Source organism: Furipterus horrens, unplaced genomic scaffold, assembly GCF_987537825.1.
Source record: "Furipterus horrens unplaced genomic scaffold, mFurHor1.1.pri manual_scaffold_3, whole genome shotgun sequence".
Lineage (NCBI taxonomy): Eukaryota > Metazoa > Chordata > Mammalia > Chiroptera > Furipteridae > Furipterus > Furipterus horrens.
Window position 1 is genome coordinate 186,184,245 of NW_028327173.1, and position 16,443 is coordinate 186,200,687.

Below are 16,443 nucleotides of genomic sequence, written 5' to 3' on the forward strand. Positions count from 1 at the left end.
GGGGCTGAACTACGTAGGCCCCTGGAGAAGGGCCAGAATTTGAGACCCAACAAACATGATGGGAAGAAACTAATCCAATGACTGATAGAATCAAAATGCTCAGGTGAGGTGGGGAGGTGATTTCACACTCTGCCTGGAATTCCAAGCGGAGGCCCTGGCTTCCAAGGCTCAGGATCTCAGGCTGGATTTGCCAGGACCTTGGAGATGCAGGAACTCAAACCAGGGTGTCCTGGAATAAGGGCAGAGTGAGAAGCAATGGGGCCTCTCAGGATCCCTACAGAATCTCTCAAGGCTCCCAGCCCCAAGGTCAAAGCACTTTGGAGAAAACAAAGGAACCCACTGCTGCACAAAGGGCAAGACTCAAGGATGAACCCAGCATGAGCAGGATGCCCAGAAAGTAGGCATGGCCACCTCTGGGACAGCTAAGCACACACTGCGCTCTGAGAGCTGGGCAAGCTGACAACCGAGGTGGGGCTCAGCCGCCAGGCAAACAAAAAGGGACTGAATGGCAACCACACAGAAGTCCACTGTGTACCTATCACCAGCAGGGGGCAGGCGTTCCTAATCCATTCCGTTCCGGTGACTTTTAAATTCATCCTAAACCAACTCCAAGAAAGGGGAACTTTTGGGGGTTCTGGGATAGAAAGGGGGAGACAGCCTAGGGGTGAGAGCAGAGAATGCCTGTGAGAAGACAGAGGCCCCAGAGGGGTGGGACCCTGCTGATGAGAAAGGATAACAAAAGCTTAAGGGCGAAAGATGGGACTTCACAACTGGTTGATGAAGAAGACAAAACGGCTTTCCACTGCAGCAAGACAGACTGAGGCTAGATATAAGAACTTCCTGAAAATGAGGAAGGAATTTTAATAGGAAAGAAATGACTAAGAAAAACGTAAATGTTGTATCCTTGCAGAACTTTTGAAATAGGACATACGCCCACCAAATCATGTGATTTACAGGGGACTGGGCTGGGGTGTGTGTGTGTGTGAGGGGGCAGAATGAGATAACCACAGATGACCTTTTTCAGGCTCAAAGTTGAGAGACTGTACCCTTCAGGGTAAGGTGTCAGAACAGGTGGGCCTCCACCAGGAGAACTGGAGGAATGGTCAGAAGAGGAGCTAAGGGTCCTCTGGTTTCAGGAAACAAAGGAAGGAGTCACATTCTTAGACCCTCATCCCTTGGCCCCCAACTCAACTCTGTGCTAGAGATGGCATGGCCACTTCGCACACAGACCTCTCAGTTGATTATCCTTCCTTTGGAGGAAAAACAAGTAACCAAGGGGAATCCCAAGAGTTGAGGGAAATTCCTTCCAAGAGCCTGTCCCAGAAGTTTGGGGACCCACAGGGAGCAGGGTCACGGGAACCAGGCTGATGTGACCCATGAGGCTGGCTGGGGATAGCAATGTGCCAGAAGCCACTTGGGCCACTTCCACTGAAGGCCGGGGAGGGGAACCCAAGGGAGGACAATCCTCTCCTCTGTTGACATCTGTGTAAGAACATGGAGTAGCTGCAAAGTCCCCTGCCCAACGTGCTGGCCCAGGAGGTAGGAATTGGGGGGGGAAGGGGGCCACTCACTGCAGGCAAACAGCAACTGCCACTGTGATGTTTCATGGATGAGACCCAGACCAGCGCTAACTTGTTCTCTTGCAGGCAATCCTCTGTCACCCGCCTCCTTAACCTTGTTATCCTCCTGATTCATCTTCAAATCCTGGGCTCAAAGTCGTAAACTTTGAATTGTGTATCCATTTATCAGACTGGTAGACTGAGTGATGCCTGCATTGGTAGGAGTTTAGGAGATGCATCCTATGAACCTCAGGAGCCTTGCCCATCCCTCCAAGTCTGCTGGAGGTCCCAGGGCCAAAGGGGCTCCTTTGGAACAAAGTCTGGAGGAGTTCCCGTGTCGGCCTCCTGGGGACTTTTCACAAAGACCCAACCTCTGTCCCAAGACTAACTCTGCCAGTCTGGCCTCACCAGGAGAGAGAGAGACCAAGAAAATTCATCCTTATAACCAAGAAATATGCCTTTGGAAAGAAAGCATGGCCATCGTGGAACAAAAAAAAGGGTTTTCTTTAGAAAAGGCAATGGCCTGTCTATAGATTCCATCAGTCACCTCCCTGCTGAGGGACAGCCAGCTCCCACTATTACCAGGAAGGAGGCTGGAATCCAGATTTGACTGAAAAAATAATAGGCAGAATCTTCAGAACCGTGACCCTCCCTTGCTCTCACCACTCAATTCCCCCTACCAGCAGGCAGGTACCCTCTGAGAAGCCTGCTAGGTGAGAGGCTATACTTGCTTCCACATGGGTCCCTTATAGAGGTTTCAATCCTCTGCCAACCCCTAGCCCAGGAGGTCGGGGAGACCAGCCCAGGGAGCAGAAACTTGGCATGGCCTCCGGGACATAACCCTGGGGGGAAAGGCAAGAGAGACTCCTGAGGGTAGGATCTGGGGCTACCCCTGTCACCCCAATTTCCTGGTCCCCCCCCACACTTTTTTCTCCCATGGCTGCAGGAACCCTAGGCCAGGAGAGGCGCCCCGTACCACCACGTCATAGAGAACCTACTTTAGTTCCGGAGCTCAAAGGAGAGTTTGCTCTAGGGGAAGAAAGATTCATTTCTGAGAGAAGTTCAGAAACTGAAGCAACTTCTGTTTGGGCTTCAAGTTATTTGCGCAGGAGGAAAAGGAACCAAGCAGGAGACTTAGAATACTCAGCCCTTTCTGACAGTGACAGAAGTTTCACAAAATAAGGGAGACAAGCACAGGTCGTCAACAGGAATAGCCAAATTGATTACTTCCAAGTGCCAAAGGAAAAGACTTACAGGAATTTGTGTTTACCTATCCTTGGTTTATATTTTCATGACCCACTTTAAGTTGTACTATCTTACAACCTAACCCAATCATGAGTTTGGCTTTATATTACAGTTGTTTTTGTAAAAACATGGACTATTATGCCCGGGGTCCTCAGAGATCCCAAATGGCACTCTCAGCCATCCCAAGCCAAAATGCGCTCGAAGACCAGCTACTCTGACAATCAGCATCACATCAGCTGCTACAGATAGGGTCTGGAGAGGAACCATCCCCAATTCACGTGGCGTCAAACAATGTGGCCAAATGACACACCACAGCTCCACCACCCACAACCCACAGATTCCCATGAATGCCAAAAGATCTCATCTGTGACATTTGCAGTCAACAATTCCCCAAACCTAACACTCTGGTGTCCCTGATAGTGAGTTTCCTAGACCAAGGTGAGCTGCCCGCCCCCCCCCCCCAGCTGCTCAGCCCTGTCCCCCCTGCCATCCCTGGTTTACCCAGCACCCCTTATTCCAGGCAACAGGACAAGACCCAGACCCGCACTAACTTGCTCTCCTCTTGCAAGCAGTCCTCGAAGCTTTTGCACAAGCGGCGACCGCCTTTCTCAACAGCACTGGCTGTCTTCCCCACCCTCCCTGAACCTCTGACTTATAGACCCCTCTTCAATCCTTAGGACCCTCAAGATCAAGATTTTTCTGCTCAAGACAGTCTCATATCCTGCAGTGCTGCACCTGCCCGGCCCACGCAGGTCTGCAGCACAGCAGAGCACCAGCTGGATGGCAGCCATCCTCGGCATCTTTTATTAAGGGTCTCTCCAGATGGACCATGAACTCCTTGAGGGCAGTTGGGGATTTCTTCTCCTTAGAAGACTCACACTAGTGAATAAAGCGACTGACAGGCAAATGGAGGATGCAAACAGCACCATCTCCTCCTAAGAGCATCCAGAAATACCTACAGCTGATCCACTTCGCGCCTTTGAGTGTAGTTTCTCAGAAACAGTTCCCCCTAGATCATGACCATGAACTTTAAAAGCTTTGCAAACTGCATAAACAAAATCTACTTGTTCTCTACAGGGGAAGAGGAGAGGAGAGCTGAGAAAGAAATAGAACCAGAACCAATGGGTCAAACAAAAGTCAGTCCTCATCTGACTATGAAAATCAATGATGCACATTTACATACCACTCACCTATGTGAGCATGCATGCACACACATGTATACACATGTGCGTGTACATATTAGACTGCTGCCTTTCTAGTTCCACCGTCCAAGGCTTGACAAGACAAAGACAGCGGAGGGGATGGAGGGCAGTAGGCATGGGTTTCGGAAGACTTTCCTCCTTGGCTCCAGACATGGAGACAGCCAAGACTGGAAGAGTGTGTGAATCTGAAAGAATCCTCCTTCTTCCACAGGAGAGGGAGAAGATTCCCCTGCCAATGGCCTGCTTAGCTCTAAACAGTGGCCTGAATCCTTCGAAGTGGTTATGGGCAACTCTGGGTGAGGCCTCTGACCCAGGACATGTGAGGAACACCCCCAACCGCCCCCACAACTCCGCTTCCACCAGCGGGAGACCTTGTCCTCAGATGTGGACAAAGGAGTGTGAGATGGCTGCAACAGGGATGAGTGAGAGGGGAGAGGGCATGGGTGTAGGCGGCATGAGATGTGGGAGGGAGAAAAGCAGGCCACTTTACACATACACATGCATGCACACACATGCACACACATCCCCTTCCAAGCATGATCTGCAGCCAGGACACAGGGAAGGCTTCAGAGACAGGGAAGGCCAGTGTCAACAGGCACGAAGCCCAGGACAGACCCCTGAAGGAGGGAAGAGGAAGGGGAGCTGCAAAGAGGGGAAACCACAGTGGAGAGCTCAGCCCAGCCATGGCCAAGGGCAGCTGCACTGTCTGTGGTTATCAGGGCTGGGAGCCCCCGAGGCAAGTAGATCGATGCTGCCCACCTCCTGGCTGAAGAGCAGGGATAAGAGGGACCAGAAGAAAATGACAAGAGACAGCAGCAGCAGAGGTGGGACAAAGGGGAAGCGAGAGGCAGGCTAGAGGAGAGGCTGATAGGGGCTGGGGGTGGGGGGGCAGCGGGCCCAGGATGCCTGTGAGGGAGTCTCTGTCTCAATCAGCGCCAACGAGACCTGGAAGGAAGGTGAGGAGGGCCTTGGGCGCCACCCAGGCCAGGATCGGGATGTCACTAGCCCAGAAGGTTGGTGTCTTTGTGTAATTTTTAAAGGCACCTCTTCCTCAAGGCGCTCTGTTGAAAACCTGCCATCTTGATGACATGAGAAGATATTTACTGCCACTTGTGGGATTTTAGTGACACATACTCGCACCTTCATTGTCTATGGTGCGCACAGGCTATCCCAGGTAACGTGCAGCCTGCACCACTGTCCACGGCAGGCCTGGGCGGGCAGGATCAGGCAGGGCTCTGAGCCTCGGGCCCAGACCCCCGGGAGAAGGCAGGGAGACTCCTCCCTGCCCTGGCTACTGGATTATTTGAGAGGATGGTCTTGCCTGAGTGGGAAGGAGGAAGGGAGAAAGAGAAGCAACGGGGGCCTAGACATTTACAGGAATAGTCGGGAAGCAGAGCCAAGGGCCGTGCTGCTTGGGATAGGGCCCTTCTGCAGGGAAGGGGCTGGAGCCACGAGCTCCCTTCGGGTGAGTGACATTCATTCTGCCTGGGGTGTAGGCACAGGGGTGCAGGAAGCCACCCAGAGGCTACGGCTCTCTGGCACCTTTATCTGTCCTGGCCAAGGTCCAGAGAGCGTCCTGCCCCAAGGGAGGCAGCTTCTTTAACTGCTCCTTTTGTTGGAGGCTGCAGCCCCAAGAAGCTGGCACTGGAGTAGCCGGGCAGGAGGAAGAGACGGGCAGAGGGCGGCAGGGAGAGTAGGCGAGGCCGAGGGAGAGCTCACCTTCTGCGCCCCCGAGAAGGCGTGGCAGTGACATGAAACATTAGGTCACATGGCCTTCCCATCCCGCCTTAGCGTGCCTACACATCTGCACAGAGAAGGAGAAGAGGTTGAGAGGAGAAAGCGGGCAGCAGCAGCACAGAATAAACCGAAACAGCCACGGCGGACAGAAAGAACAACAGACGCACAGACAGAAACGAGGGAATGGGCAGAAAGAGGGGAAAAGGAGATGGTGGGAGGTGAAAGGGGCAGGTGTGGGAGAGAGCACAGGGTGAGACGGGAGGGAGCTAGAGCATCGGGGATGACTGGGCAGAGGGGGGCAGTGGGGAGAGCACCCCCATCCGGCCTGTCAGACGGCTCCCTCAGAGGCCATGGTGAGGATGGGAAATTTGCCTGAACACGTGACAGGTCTGTGGCCCAAAGCCATGAAGGCCAAGCCTGGGGTCCTGTGTCCATAGCAACCCAGATGCCATGCTTCTGGGGTCCTGCCTGTGAGGGCACCTGGGAGAGGGGCTTCTGCTGGCTGAGCTAGCCTGGTAAGGAGAACAGCAAATCTTCACTGTCTGTAGGCGAATGCATAGCGCACAGTGCAGAACAGGCAGAGGTGGACGCTAACCTCCGGCCTCCTGGAGCAAAAGTGGGCCAGCAGCTGCCCACCCCACCCTCCTTCTCTCCAAGGGGCTGTGTGTATGTCCAGGAACACATTGTGCGGAGGGACCCTGCATGGGGTCCTGGGAAGGAGATACGAGGAAGCACCAAAGCCCAATGGGGCTGTGCACAGACCGGCTAAGTCCTGCCCATGAGCGGGAGAAAGGCGGGGGCTTTGTGACACCTTTGCAAAATCAGTCAGTGAAGACAGGAGAGAACTCCCCAGAGCTGCCTCCTGAGACATCCTGCTGCTCTGATAAAGACTGTGGCGCCAGCGGAGGTGGGTCCACGGGGTGCTGCCCACTGCCTTCCAGAGCCACCCCAGCTGACTCCGCCCACATGCAGCCTTTCCTGCTTAAGACAGTTGTCTGGCGCCCAGAAGGTGAGCTCTTGCCCCGTTTTCTCGGAGACAGCAGAGGAAGATGCAAGAGTAGACGTGAGGATGGGAGACAGCTGAGCAAAAACAAGCCACACCAGCACCAGGGGCTAACTCTACCGAAGAAACAGACCGTTCAGACCCTGTCACCAGGGAGGGGGCAGGAAGCGGGAGGGAGGGCATGGTTTTGGGTCTGGCATGAGGTGTGCGGGGCAAGGAAGGAGCAGGGGCCCCCGGTACCTTCTGGGCGCCAGAGAAGGCATGGTAGAAGCTGGACACATAAGTCATGATGGCTTTCTCATCCGGCCGGGCGGTCCCAACAATGTCTGTCGAGAAAAACCTGGAGTTAAAGGCAGCTGGGGAACACGTGACACCCTCCCGATGGGATGCTCCAAGAACCACCAAGTCTTCGTGCCAGAATGCAGAGCCTGACCCTAACCAGCTTCTGTGTCAGTTTCCACTTTCCAGGACTATGGAAGGCAGAGGACTGAAATGGTGTCCTGAGGAAGCAGACAGACAAACTCAGAACAAGAATCATTCCACAGGACAGCCGGCCCAGTTACTGCAACACGTTCAATGGCAGAAATAAAAGGGGTAGGAGACATGTAATCAAATGCCATGTGCAGACCTTGGCTGGATCCTGACTTGAACAAACCATCATGGATATATCAAGGGACCACTGTTAATTTGTAAGGTATGAACACTGCTTTATGGTTGCCCAAGACAATATCTGTATTTTAAAGGCATATAGTCCGAAGTATGTAGCTGTGAAATGCTGTGATGTCTAGAATTTGCTTTAAACCATTTCAACAAAGAAAACAAGAAAGAAAAACATAAGAGAAAGTCTCAGTAATTGTTATATCTGGACAATGGTTGAAGGGAAGTTCATTGTACTTATTTCTTTGCTTTTGTATCTATTTGAAAATGGCCTCACACACAGATACTGCCATAAATGACCACACCTCCCATCTAGTCTCCAAAGGAGCCATTCATCTTTCCAAAAACTCATTTGCTTTTCCCTAAGTGCCCGGTCTTCCCCTGTGATCCCTTAAGAAGTTAGGTGTATATACAGACCACCCCCTCGGTTACTCCTCACTGCAGACTCCCCTGGGTGTGTACAGTACAATGCATGTGCTAATGAACGTGTTCACTTCTCTCTTGTCCATCTGTTTTTGTCAGTCTAATGGATGGGGCTCCAGCTGGAGAACTTAGGAGTGCAGAGGGGCAAAGGTTTTCTACCCTCCCCTACAACAAAAGAACACCATGTTCCACCCCAGCACCAGCTACCCCACTCCCAGACAAAGGTAAGAACCATCCTTCAATAGTGATGAAGAAACAGCCTCCAGGCACTTTTCAGCACCAGCTCTCCCCTCTCCCTCCAAACCTCAGGAAACTATGGAATCCCTGGCAGGCAGGTGACCCCAAGACCTCCCAAATACAGTCCCACAGGCCAGGCCTCCTCCCTTCCCACCTCGGGCTGTGGGACCAGCCCCCTCGGCTGCCGGGTGGCTAGGGGAGAAGAGCTGGAGGCCCGGGAAGAAAGTGCCTTTACCTTCAGCATCCAGCATCTTGGGGATGTCCAGGTACTTCTCTGCCACGTCGAAGGCCGTGTTCAGATTTGTGAGAGGATCGTCCTAGAAGGTGAAGAGGAGGGAGGGGTTAGAGAGTTAAGGGCCTGACAAGACACTGGCTACCCCCATCTGGGTGATCACCAATTCCTGGGGATGAGGGGGCTACTACAGCCCCTCCCATGGCAGACCCACAGGAGCCAGTTCTGGGTGTAGAAAGCTGGCCTGGCTGCCAGGGCTAACTGGCTGGGTGTTTAAATGCCACCTTTCCTCCTCAAGCTTTAGTTCCTTTGTCAGAAAAATGGGGTGAAGAATACTGGCCGGTAGCCTGAGAAGGGATTGCTAAGAAGGGAACATGATAACAGGGCCCTGGCCTGGGTGCCATCAGTCTTGGCTTCTGGTTTCAGCTCTGCCACCAGTGAAGTGAGCAGGCTGGTTAAAGACCTGGCCTCAGCTTCCCCATCTGTTACTGAAGGGCTGGACTAGGAGTTCTCCAGCCACTTTGGTGCTCGCAGTCCATGGAATTCTGGGGTTCCCGCAAAGAGCCATGGCCTTCTGACTATTCCGATTTCTGCTCCTTTCTCAAGGAAACGTATTTGGTCTTGGCAAGGATGTGGAGGAGTTGGAACCCTTGTGCTGTGTTGGTGGGACAGCAAGCTGCTACAGCTGCCGTGGGAAACAGTATGGAGGTTCTTCAAAAGCTAAATATAGAATCGCCATATGACTCGGTTTTGCAGGATGAAAAGGGTTCTGGTGATGGTCGCACACCCACGGGAATGTACTCAAGGCTGCTGACCTGTACACTTAAGAATCATTACCATGCTACATTTTATGTTATGTATACTTTACCACAATTTAAAAAAAAATTTTTTTTAATGTGGAAAAAAACCCACAACTAAGTGGGAGGAGCTCCTTGTAGGACCTCCCACTCTATTCTTGGCTCCCTGGAATAATCTAAAGCAAGCTGGTTTCGTCACCCTAGGACTCAGCTTGCCTGCATGCTAAGGTGAGATGCACAGGGAACAAACAAATACACCCATTCATTTGGGATGCTTTCCACAGAGAGAAGGTGGAGCCCTTCTGAGAAAGTCTCTACCAGCTTCCAGAATGATAAAACAATACTGCCAAGAAGTGAAGGTCATTTCTGCCCAGGGCTTTAACAGGCCCCAGGCCAGGGGCGCGTGCCCGCCTGTCCCACTCGGCTCCCAGGGACCGCCGGCCCCCATGCCCACCAGAGGCTGGTGTAGGAAGGAAGAGCCTCCCGCTCAGGCCCCTTCAGCTCTCCCTCCTGTCCACGACCCCAAGGCCCTGGCACTCTGCTGTCTGGAAAGTGTCCATGGTGCAGTGGGACTGGGACTGTGCTACAATTTGAGCTAGATTTTTATTTTTTTATTTTTTAACCTCACCCAAGGATATGGTTTTTTATTGATTTTAGAGAGGGAGGAAGGGGAAAAGAAAGAGAGAAACACGGATTGGCTGCCTCCTGTGCACTCTCCAGCGGGGGACCACACCACACCCTAGATATGCGCTCTGACCAGGAATCGAACCCACAACCTTTTGGTGTACGGGACGATGCTCCAACCCACTTAGCCACCCGGCCAGGACTGGGCTGGATTTTAATGATGCCACTGAATTAAACAGATGAGGAGACAGACTCAGTGAAACAGGGAGAAATGAAAAGATACAGACTGGGACAGAGGGTGGGGACAGAGCTGGCTGTGTATCAGACAAAGGCCACTGGACTCCTAGCTCCCATACGGTGGAGGCGTCTGGAGCCTGCAGAGTGATGGGGGGAGGGACTGCACGGCCCCAGTCAGCCTGGTCCCATTGTATATGGAGGTGGAGGCAGCTGTGGATTAACTGGCTGCTGCCACCCTGGCACAACCACACAGGGACACAGACACATGCCCACCTGTCACCGAAGTGCAGCAGCCTAACAGTGTGAACAGTTAGGAGGTACATGACAATGAGTTTAAGAGAAAAAGTCGCGGCCTCTAGGATTTCTGTCCTCTGCCCTGTTTGATTTGGCCACATAGTCTTCAGGTGGTTCAGGGAGTTTTTACACTGACTCTTTTTTTTTTTTTTTTTGACAAAGCTGCTGAGTTGGAGGGCTGGGACCCTCCTATTCCCCAAGAGAATAGCTTGGCATTGCCACCAGCGTGTCAGGCCATATCACCCTGAAGGCATCTGATCCCCCAGGGACCAGCTTGGGACAGGCTGCTCCTGTCTGCCCACACCTGGGCACAGCCACGTGCAGGGTCAGGCAGTGGGCACCTCTGCATCAAAGGCCGGGCCCTTTCAGGTGTGCAGAGGCCCCAGCCTCAAGCTTCAGCCCGGCTGAGGATGCCTGGAGGATGGGAATCTGCTCCTTTCCTCCCTCACACACCCTTTTTGACAGCTCACTCTCCTACACCCTGGAAGCAGAAGGCCTGATGCTACTGTGAGTTGCCAGAACAGCTCCCACACCGGTAACATCAAGGCTCACTTGGCCACTGAGAAGCAGCCTCTCCTGGGGGCACAGCTTAGGTGGGGGGGTTCTTCCTGAACACTGTGATCCCCACACAAGTGGTGAATACAAGAACAGTCATTCATAGGAGCTGCCCTGCCAAGGGATTCGAGCACAGACCGGTAACATTCCAACCCGAGCTGCAGATCAACCGGGGGCACAGGGAAGGCTGTGGGAGCAGCCCCTCCCGAGATGCCCGGGCCACACAGCCAAGGCACGGGGTGGACTGAGAGAGAAGATGGGAGAGTACAGTCTCCAAGGTCTAGGCCAGCATCCTTTAACCAGCCCAGACACTAAGAACCACCATGAGGCTATACACAGAGCTCCTGCCTCCTAGTCTCCTGCTCAGCAACATACACACACTCACTCAAGAAAATCCCCCAACAGCTTCATGACAAAAATATAAATGAAATCAAGCAGCAGCAGAAGAAAATCCTACAGCCAAACTTTAGCAACGAGGGACACAAAATCCGTCGTGGGAACCTGCCTAGGACTGCACAGCGCATCTCAGACATGGCTGGGGTAAATGCATCCAAGACTATGCAATATTTTAAATTACGACAGTAACAGAGCCACCTAATAAGACCCAGAAAATGGGAGCAGAAAACCACCACTATTCCCTCGCCCTCGCAGAAGGGCTGCAGCGGCTCTCCTGTTTTTCTTGCGGGCTGAGTGCGGGCAAGCACACGCATGCTGTGCACATACGGCCCTGAGGTAGCCCAATAATAGAGGTGCTTTCCTCTTCTACACAGGCCGTCTTCTTGGCTAATCTACGGAGACTGACAACCCCTCCGGCTGGACCACAGGCTCTCAGAACAGGGGCCCAGTCCTGCCCTTCCCCTTGCCCACGGGGGATGAGCGGCTGGGAGCTGGCAGCGGGTAGCCAGGTGAGCACACATACCTTTCGCAGCCTCCCGTAGTCAATCAGTTCAGGCCGGTGTCGGTGGATCAGGGCACAGAAGCCAAGGCCGTCCTTCCAGCTGCCCGGGGGAGAGAAAGGGGGGGGCAAGCTGGTCAGTGGGGTCAACACTATAGGGGAACCGCTAAGCAGGGGTCGGTCTCCTTTTTCTTGGAGATGGATACATAACCCTTCAGAGCAGGAGTCAGAAGACAGGACGGGCAGGAACTTTTCTATCTGCCACAATCCCAGGTACTGGGGTCAAGACCCTACGGGGCTTGGCAAGTTGCGACACCTGCCACATCCCACGCTACCCTCCAAGGCCACGGCCCTGTCTGCTCTGTTCCAGGGCCCAAGGCTGGAACTTTCTGGACACTCTCCTTGGGGAACTCCCCAGGAGCCTGAGCACAACCAAGGTGAATGACACAGTAGCTGCATCCATCTGAGTCGCCGCTGGGAGGGAGAGGGGACACCGAAGGGTTAGTGGTACCCCCTTCCCATGAAAAGTAACTTCTTCCCCAAGGACCTCTGCTCTGTTCTAGAGCCAAGGGGGGCCTGCAGGGCCTTGCAGTTAGTTCTATAAGAGCCCCTCAGCTCCCAGTCACTCACCTTATGTGGAAGTTCTGGATATTGACATTTTTGTAAGGGGCTGTCTTTCTCTGACACCACAAGAGTAGCCCTTCCTTCGCCGAAGTCTCTGTGGGGAAGGAAATGACAGGCAGAGAGGTTAGCGGGCTGGCCATTGACTCATGGGAAGTCCCACGTTGACCGCAGGGTCCATGATGTTTCACACAGGGGGTTTACACAAAGACCCCTAGATTCCAACCCTACTGCTACCAGGTCATTAAGTCTACTTCCTTGACAAAGGCTGAGACTTCATCTGACATAGAAGCAAGCTTGGAAGCTTTTCAGAACTAGCCACATTATGCATTGAAATGTTGAGATAATGGCTGGCCTTTAAGGCTATTGCCCCCTACTACCTTTTATTCAAGAAATGGTAATGACACAAAATAAGGTGGCAGCCTATGTCAGGTGGCTATTTTGGGGAGGAAGGTTTGATTGGTCTGTGAGATCTAAAATCCAGGAATCTCTAGACAGGGGTACATGAGCATAGCCATGTGGGAAGAAAACATTAGGTTCAGTGTTCGCCTTAAAAAAAAAGGTTTCATTATATTTGCTGTATGGATCAACAGTGTTGGTGTGTGTGTGAAGGGACATATGTCTATCAGATAAGGCAGGTAGGTACTTGAGGCGACCCTGGGAGTTCCCAGAACAGGAGGGCTGCCAGCCACACTGCCCCCTTGTGTTAACATTGGTGAATTGCAGGTTATAGTACCCAGTGAAGTGGCATCTTGGATGATCTCATTTACTTTCAATTCACAATATGGTCTTTAAAATGACATTAAATGATTCCGACAAAGATAATATAATAACTCAAGCATAAACTATTTAAAAAATCAGCCAAGCTTATGTTTCTACTCTCAGTTAAAGCTCTTTGTCAGCTATATTACAAGATTAAAACAATAGCTATTTAATCAGAGCTGACAAGAAGTCTGCCCAAAACAATCAAACTCACCAAGAAGGCTATTTGAAAAGGGCTTTCTATCTACCATCACTAACAAGAACCATGCGCTAAGTGACTACTGTGGGAAACTTTTTAACCACTTCCACCCTAAATACCAAGTACTTAAAAACTAAATTTAGATCTTCACCTGGTTGTAATCACTGAGTGTCAAGCCAATATTTCTATAACAAAGCAATTTAGTTTACATCGTTCTCATTACAAAGTTAAACAAAAATCTCTAGGATTTCTTTCAAGTTTTCATTAAAATGAAAAATATTACCTACATCTCATTTTAAAATTTTGTTTTTGTATTTTGTAATATGCATGGAAATACATAAATATAAATTATGACAAAATAAACCCACACATCATCTGGAGTGTGAAATCAAGTGCAGAGATCACTCTCCGACCTGTGGTGGCCCCTTGCAGATCTGCAAAGTGGCCACCAGAGGGTGCTGCAGGAGCAAAGGGGAAGACCTGGGATCAGTGGCATTGCAGTAAGCACTCCTGGCTGTTCTTCCCCTACCTTTTCAACAATCCAAGAGCCAGGTGGGGTTTCCTATACACTTCCCTACAGCAACCTTAGGCTTTCTCAAGGTGGGGAGCTCCCTGGGACCAAAACATCTGTGGGAACCAGCACCTCAAACAGTTCTTACTTCTCTACAGACTACAAGGGAGAACAGATGCCAGAAATGGGTCAGAGACTTCAGATGTGGCCCTCAATCAAGCGCTAAGGCCCAGCACAGAGAGCTTTCCAGGCTGAACCCAGGGAGGAAGATGTGATGGTGGAGGCGTGGAGAGGTGGGAGCTTGGGGAAGTCACTGAACACACTGAAAGAAGACTCACCTTCCACAGAGATGTCCTGGATGGCAAAGCGGAGGATGATGGTCCAGATCATGCCCAGGGTCATTTTCACGTTCCCATCCACGATTTCTAAAAAAACAGCAGCAGGATGGGTCTTAAAGGGGCAGCGTTAACATTCCCTGAGCCTCCCGTCACTGTGTACCATGGAGGGAACCAAAGACCATACTGTTCCACTTCTAGAGGGAAGTCAGTGTATTTTTTAGAAGTTAGTGCAATTAAATTTCACAGGTGACATGCTCTAGGGGTGTCCTGGAGGCACAAGGTGGTAGACTAGGGGTGTCCTGATGGCAGAAGCTGGGTGTGGCCAATTCCCCTGGGTCCATCAGGAAAGGCAACAGAGAAGAGGTGTCTCAAACCCTGAGCAGTGCTCACCAACCTGGCAAAGAGCAGGAGGATTTCTAAGCCATCACAGATGCTCTGGCAACTCTGAACTAAGGGCCCCTGGGCGACCGCAGCTGTCAAAACAGCCGTCCACACGCGTCACGCCCGTACAGGCTGCAGAAAGCAGCCGACCTAACCAACCGTCCTGCAAGGACCTACCGACTTCCACATCAACCTCATAATGCCATTCGCTGGGTATTTTTCTTTCTTTTTTTTTTTTTTTTAATAATTTGTTTGTTTATTTTATTTTTTAGAGAGAGGGGAAAGGAGAACGAGAAAGAGAGAGACATCACTGTGTGGTTGCCTCTCACTCACGCCCCCCGACTGGGGACCTGACGTGCAACCTAGTAATGTGCCCTGACTGGGAATTGAACCAGCGACACTTGGCTCACAGGCCGATGCTCAATCCATTGAGCCACAGCAGCCAGGGCTTTGCTGGGTATTTTTTTATAAAGAAATCAAACAGCTTCAAGATCACAACTACAAGATACCACATTCACTTCAGTCTAAGCAGCAGCTCTTTTTCAACTTTTAAAACAATGCTATAAATTCGATAAAGTCATTTTTTTTTCTATACCAGGCAATACAAACATAAAGAAGCCCTGTGCGGAAGAGCCTAAGGCATGGAGCCAGGTGTGGTTTTGGGGGCTTAGCAGGTGGTAATCAAATGTAGACACCTTACCCTCACCTGCTTCCTGACCAGGAGATGGCACCCCAGCCCTGTGGTAAGGTACTCTCAGTTAATCCTTTGAGTACCAACATCGCTGTGAGCGATGCTGACCAATTTTCCCAAAAGTGCCAGCATCGCTCCCAGCGACTCTTTTTTCGATGGTTATAAATGTAAATAACAATGGAATAATTTGTATTTTGTTTTGTTCTCTTTTTTTGTACCTCAGGTTATATATTGATATAATTTCTTCTCATGTTGATCCAAATTTTGAATTTTTACGCTTGTTCAAATACTGACATATTAATTCTGTTATAATTTCTACTTACATTTTAAACAGTCCTTTTAATTTCAGTTATCTTTGCAATAATTGTCGAAACTCTATGCAGTGTGCATAAGAAAGCTTTTGCTAATGGACATTTTCATTGCTTCATGGTATAGCGTTAGCATTTTGTTTATAAACTGTTTTTCACTGTTGTGTCTCTAGTGTGAATGCATGTGTGTTCACTTTTTTTGTACGTTATGAAGTTTTTTTTCCAAATATTTATGCAATGTTTGGCATACTTCTTATTATCCATGTTATTATGTGTTTTTTCAAATTATAATCACAGGTTTTATTTTATGTCATATATTATACTTCAAAAGCCATGTTGAAGAAAAGAATTTATTTTTTCTTAAATAATTGTTATAATAAAATAATTTTAATGCAATAAACTTTTTGCTAAATTGCATCAAAGAACACTGCTTACAAAAGAAGAGTGGATTTACTATATGTCATGAAAATTTCAGCAAATTATTATGGATAATAATGTTTTTATAGACATTTTTCATAAACTGCATTTCTCAGCAAAATAGCCTGGCATTTCTCACACGAATTTTAGCAATTACGCATGGGACTCAAAGGGTTAAGTGTGAGGCACCCAAAGAATATCTTATTTTTTTCTACCTGCAACACTGGTTTTTAGGGGAGAAGGGGCCACTTCTAGGGGCTCCTGCTTCCCCAAGCCCACGTCCACTAGTGTTTGCTTCCCACAGGCCCCTTCAACAAGAGTGGATTCCATTAAGGAAGTTATACTCGAAGACCTCATTCCCTTCCTTAGAAGGGAGGGCAAAACTGCATGCTGCCGTGTGCCCAAAGAGGTACAGGGCATCCCTGCTGCTCCTCAGGTGATGCTGCTGAGCCTGCACTGGGGTGCTGAGCAAAGGAGGAGCAAGTGTCCACTTTGGACATGGGACACACTAACCCCTT

The 16,443-nt window shown here is 50.5% G+C and overlaps 1 protein-coding gene across 3 annotated transcripts in view; it reads right to left on the reverse strand.

The window, feature by feature from the left end:
- ACTN1 (actinin alpha 1) overlaps positions 1-16,443 on the reverse strand; it is an 86,725-nt gene that overhangs the window by 15,674 nt on the left and 54,608 nt on the right. For all 3 annotated transcript variants that reach the window (XM_090271036.1, XM_090271035.1, XM_090271034.1), the window contains exons 4-8: positions 14,129-14,215; positions 12,328-12,415; positions 11,722-11,800; positions 8,299-8,380; positions 6,987-7,072 (exon numbers count right to left, since the gene is read on the reverse strand). In XM_090271036.1, the coding sequence (XP_090127162.1) occupies positions 6,987-7,072; positions 8,299-8,380; positions 11,722-11,800; positions 12,328-12,415; positions 14,129-14,215 (422 nt within the window). The remainder of the gene's footprint in view (positions 1-6,986; positions 7,073-8,298; positions 8,381-11,721; positions 11,801-12,327; positions 12,416-14,128; positions 14,216-16,443) is intronic.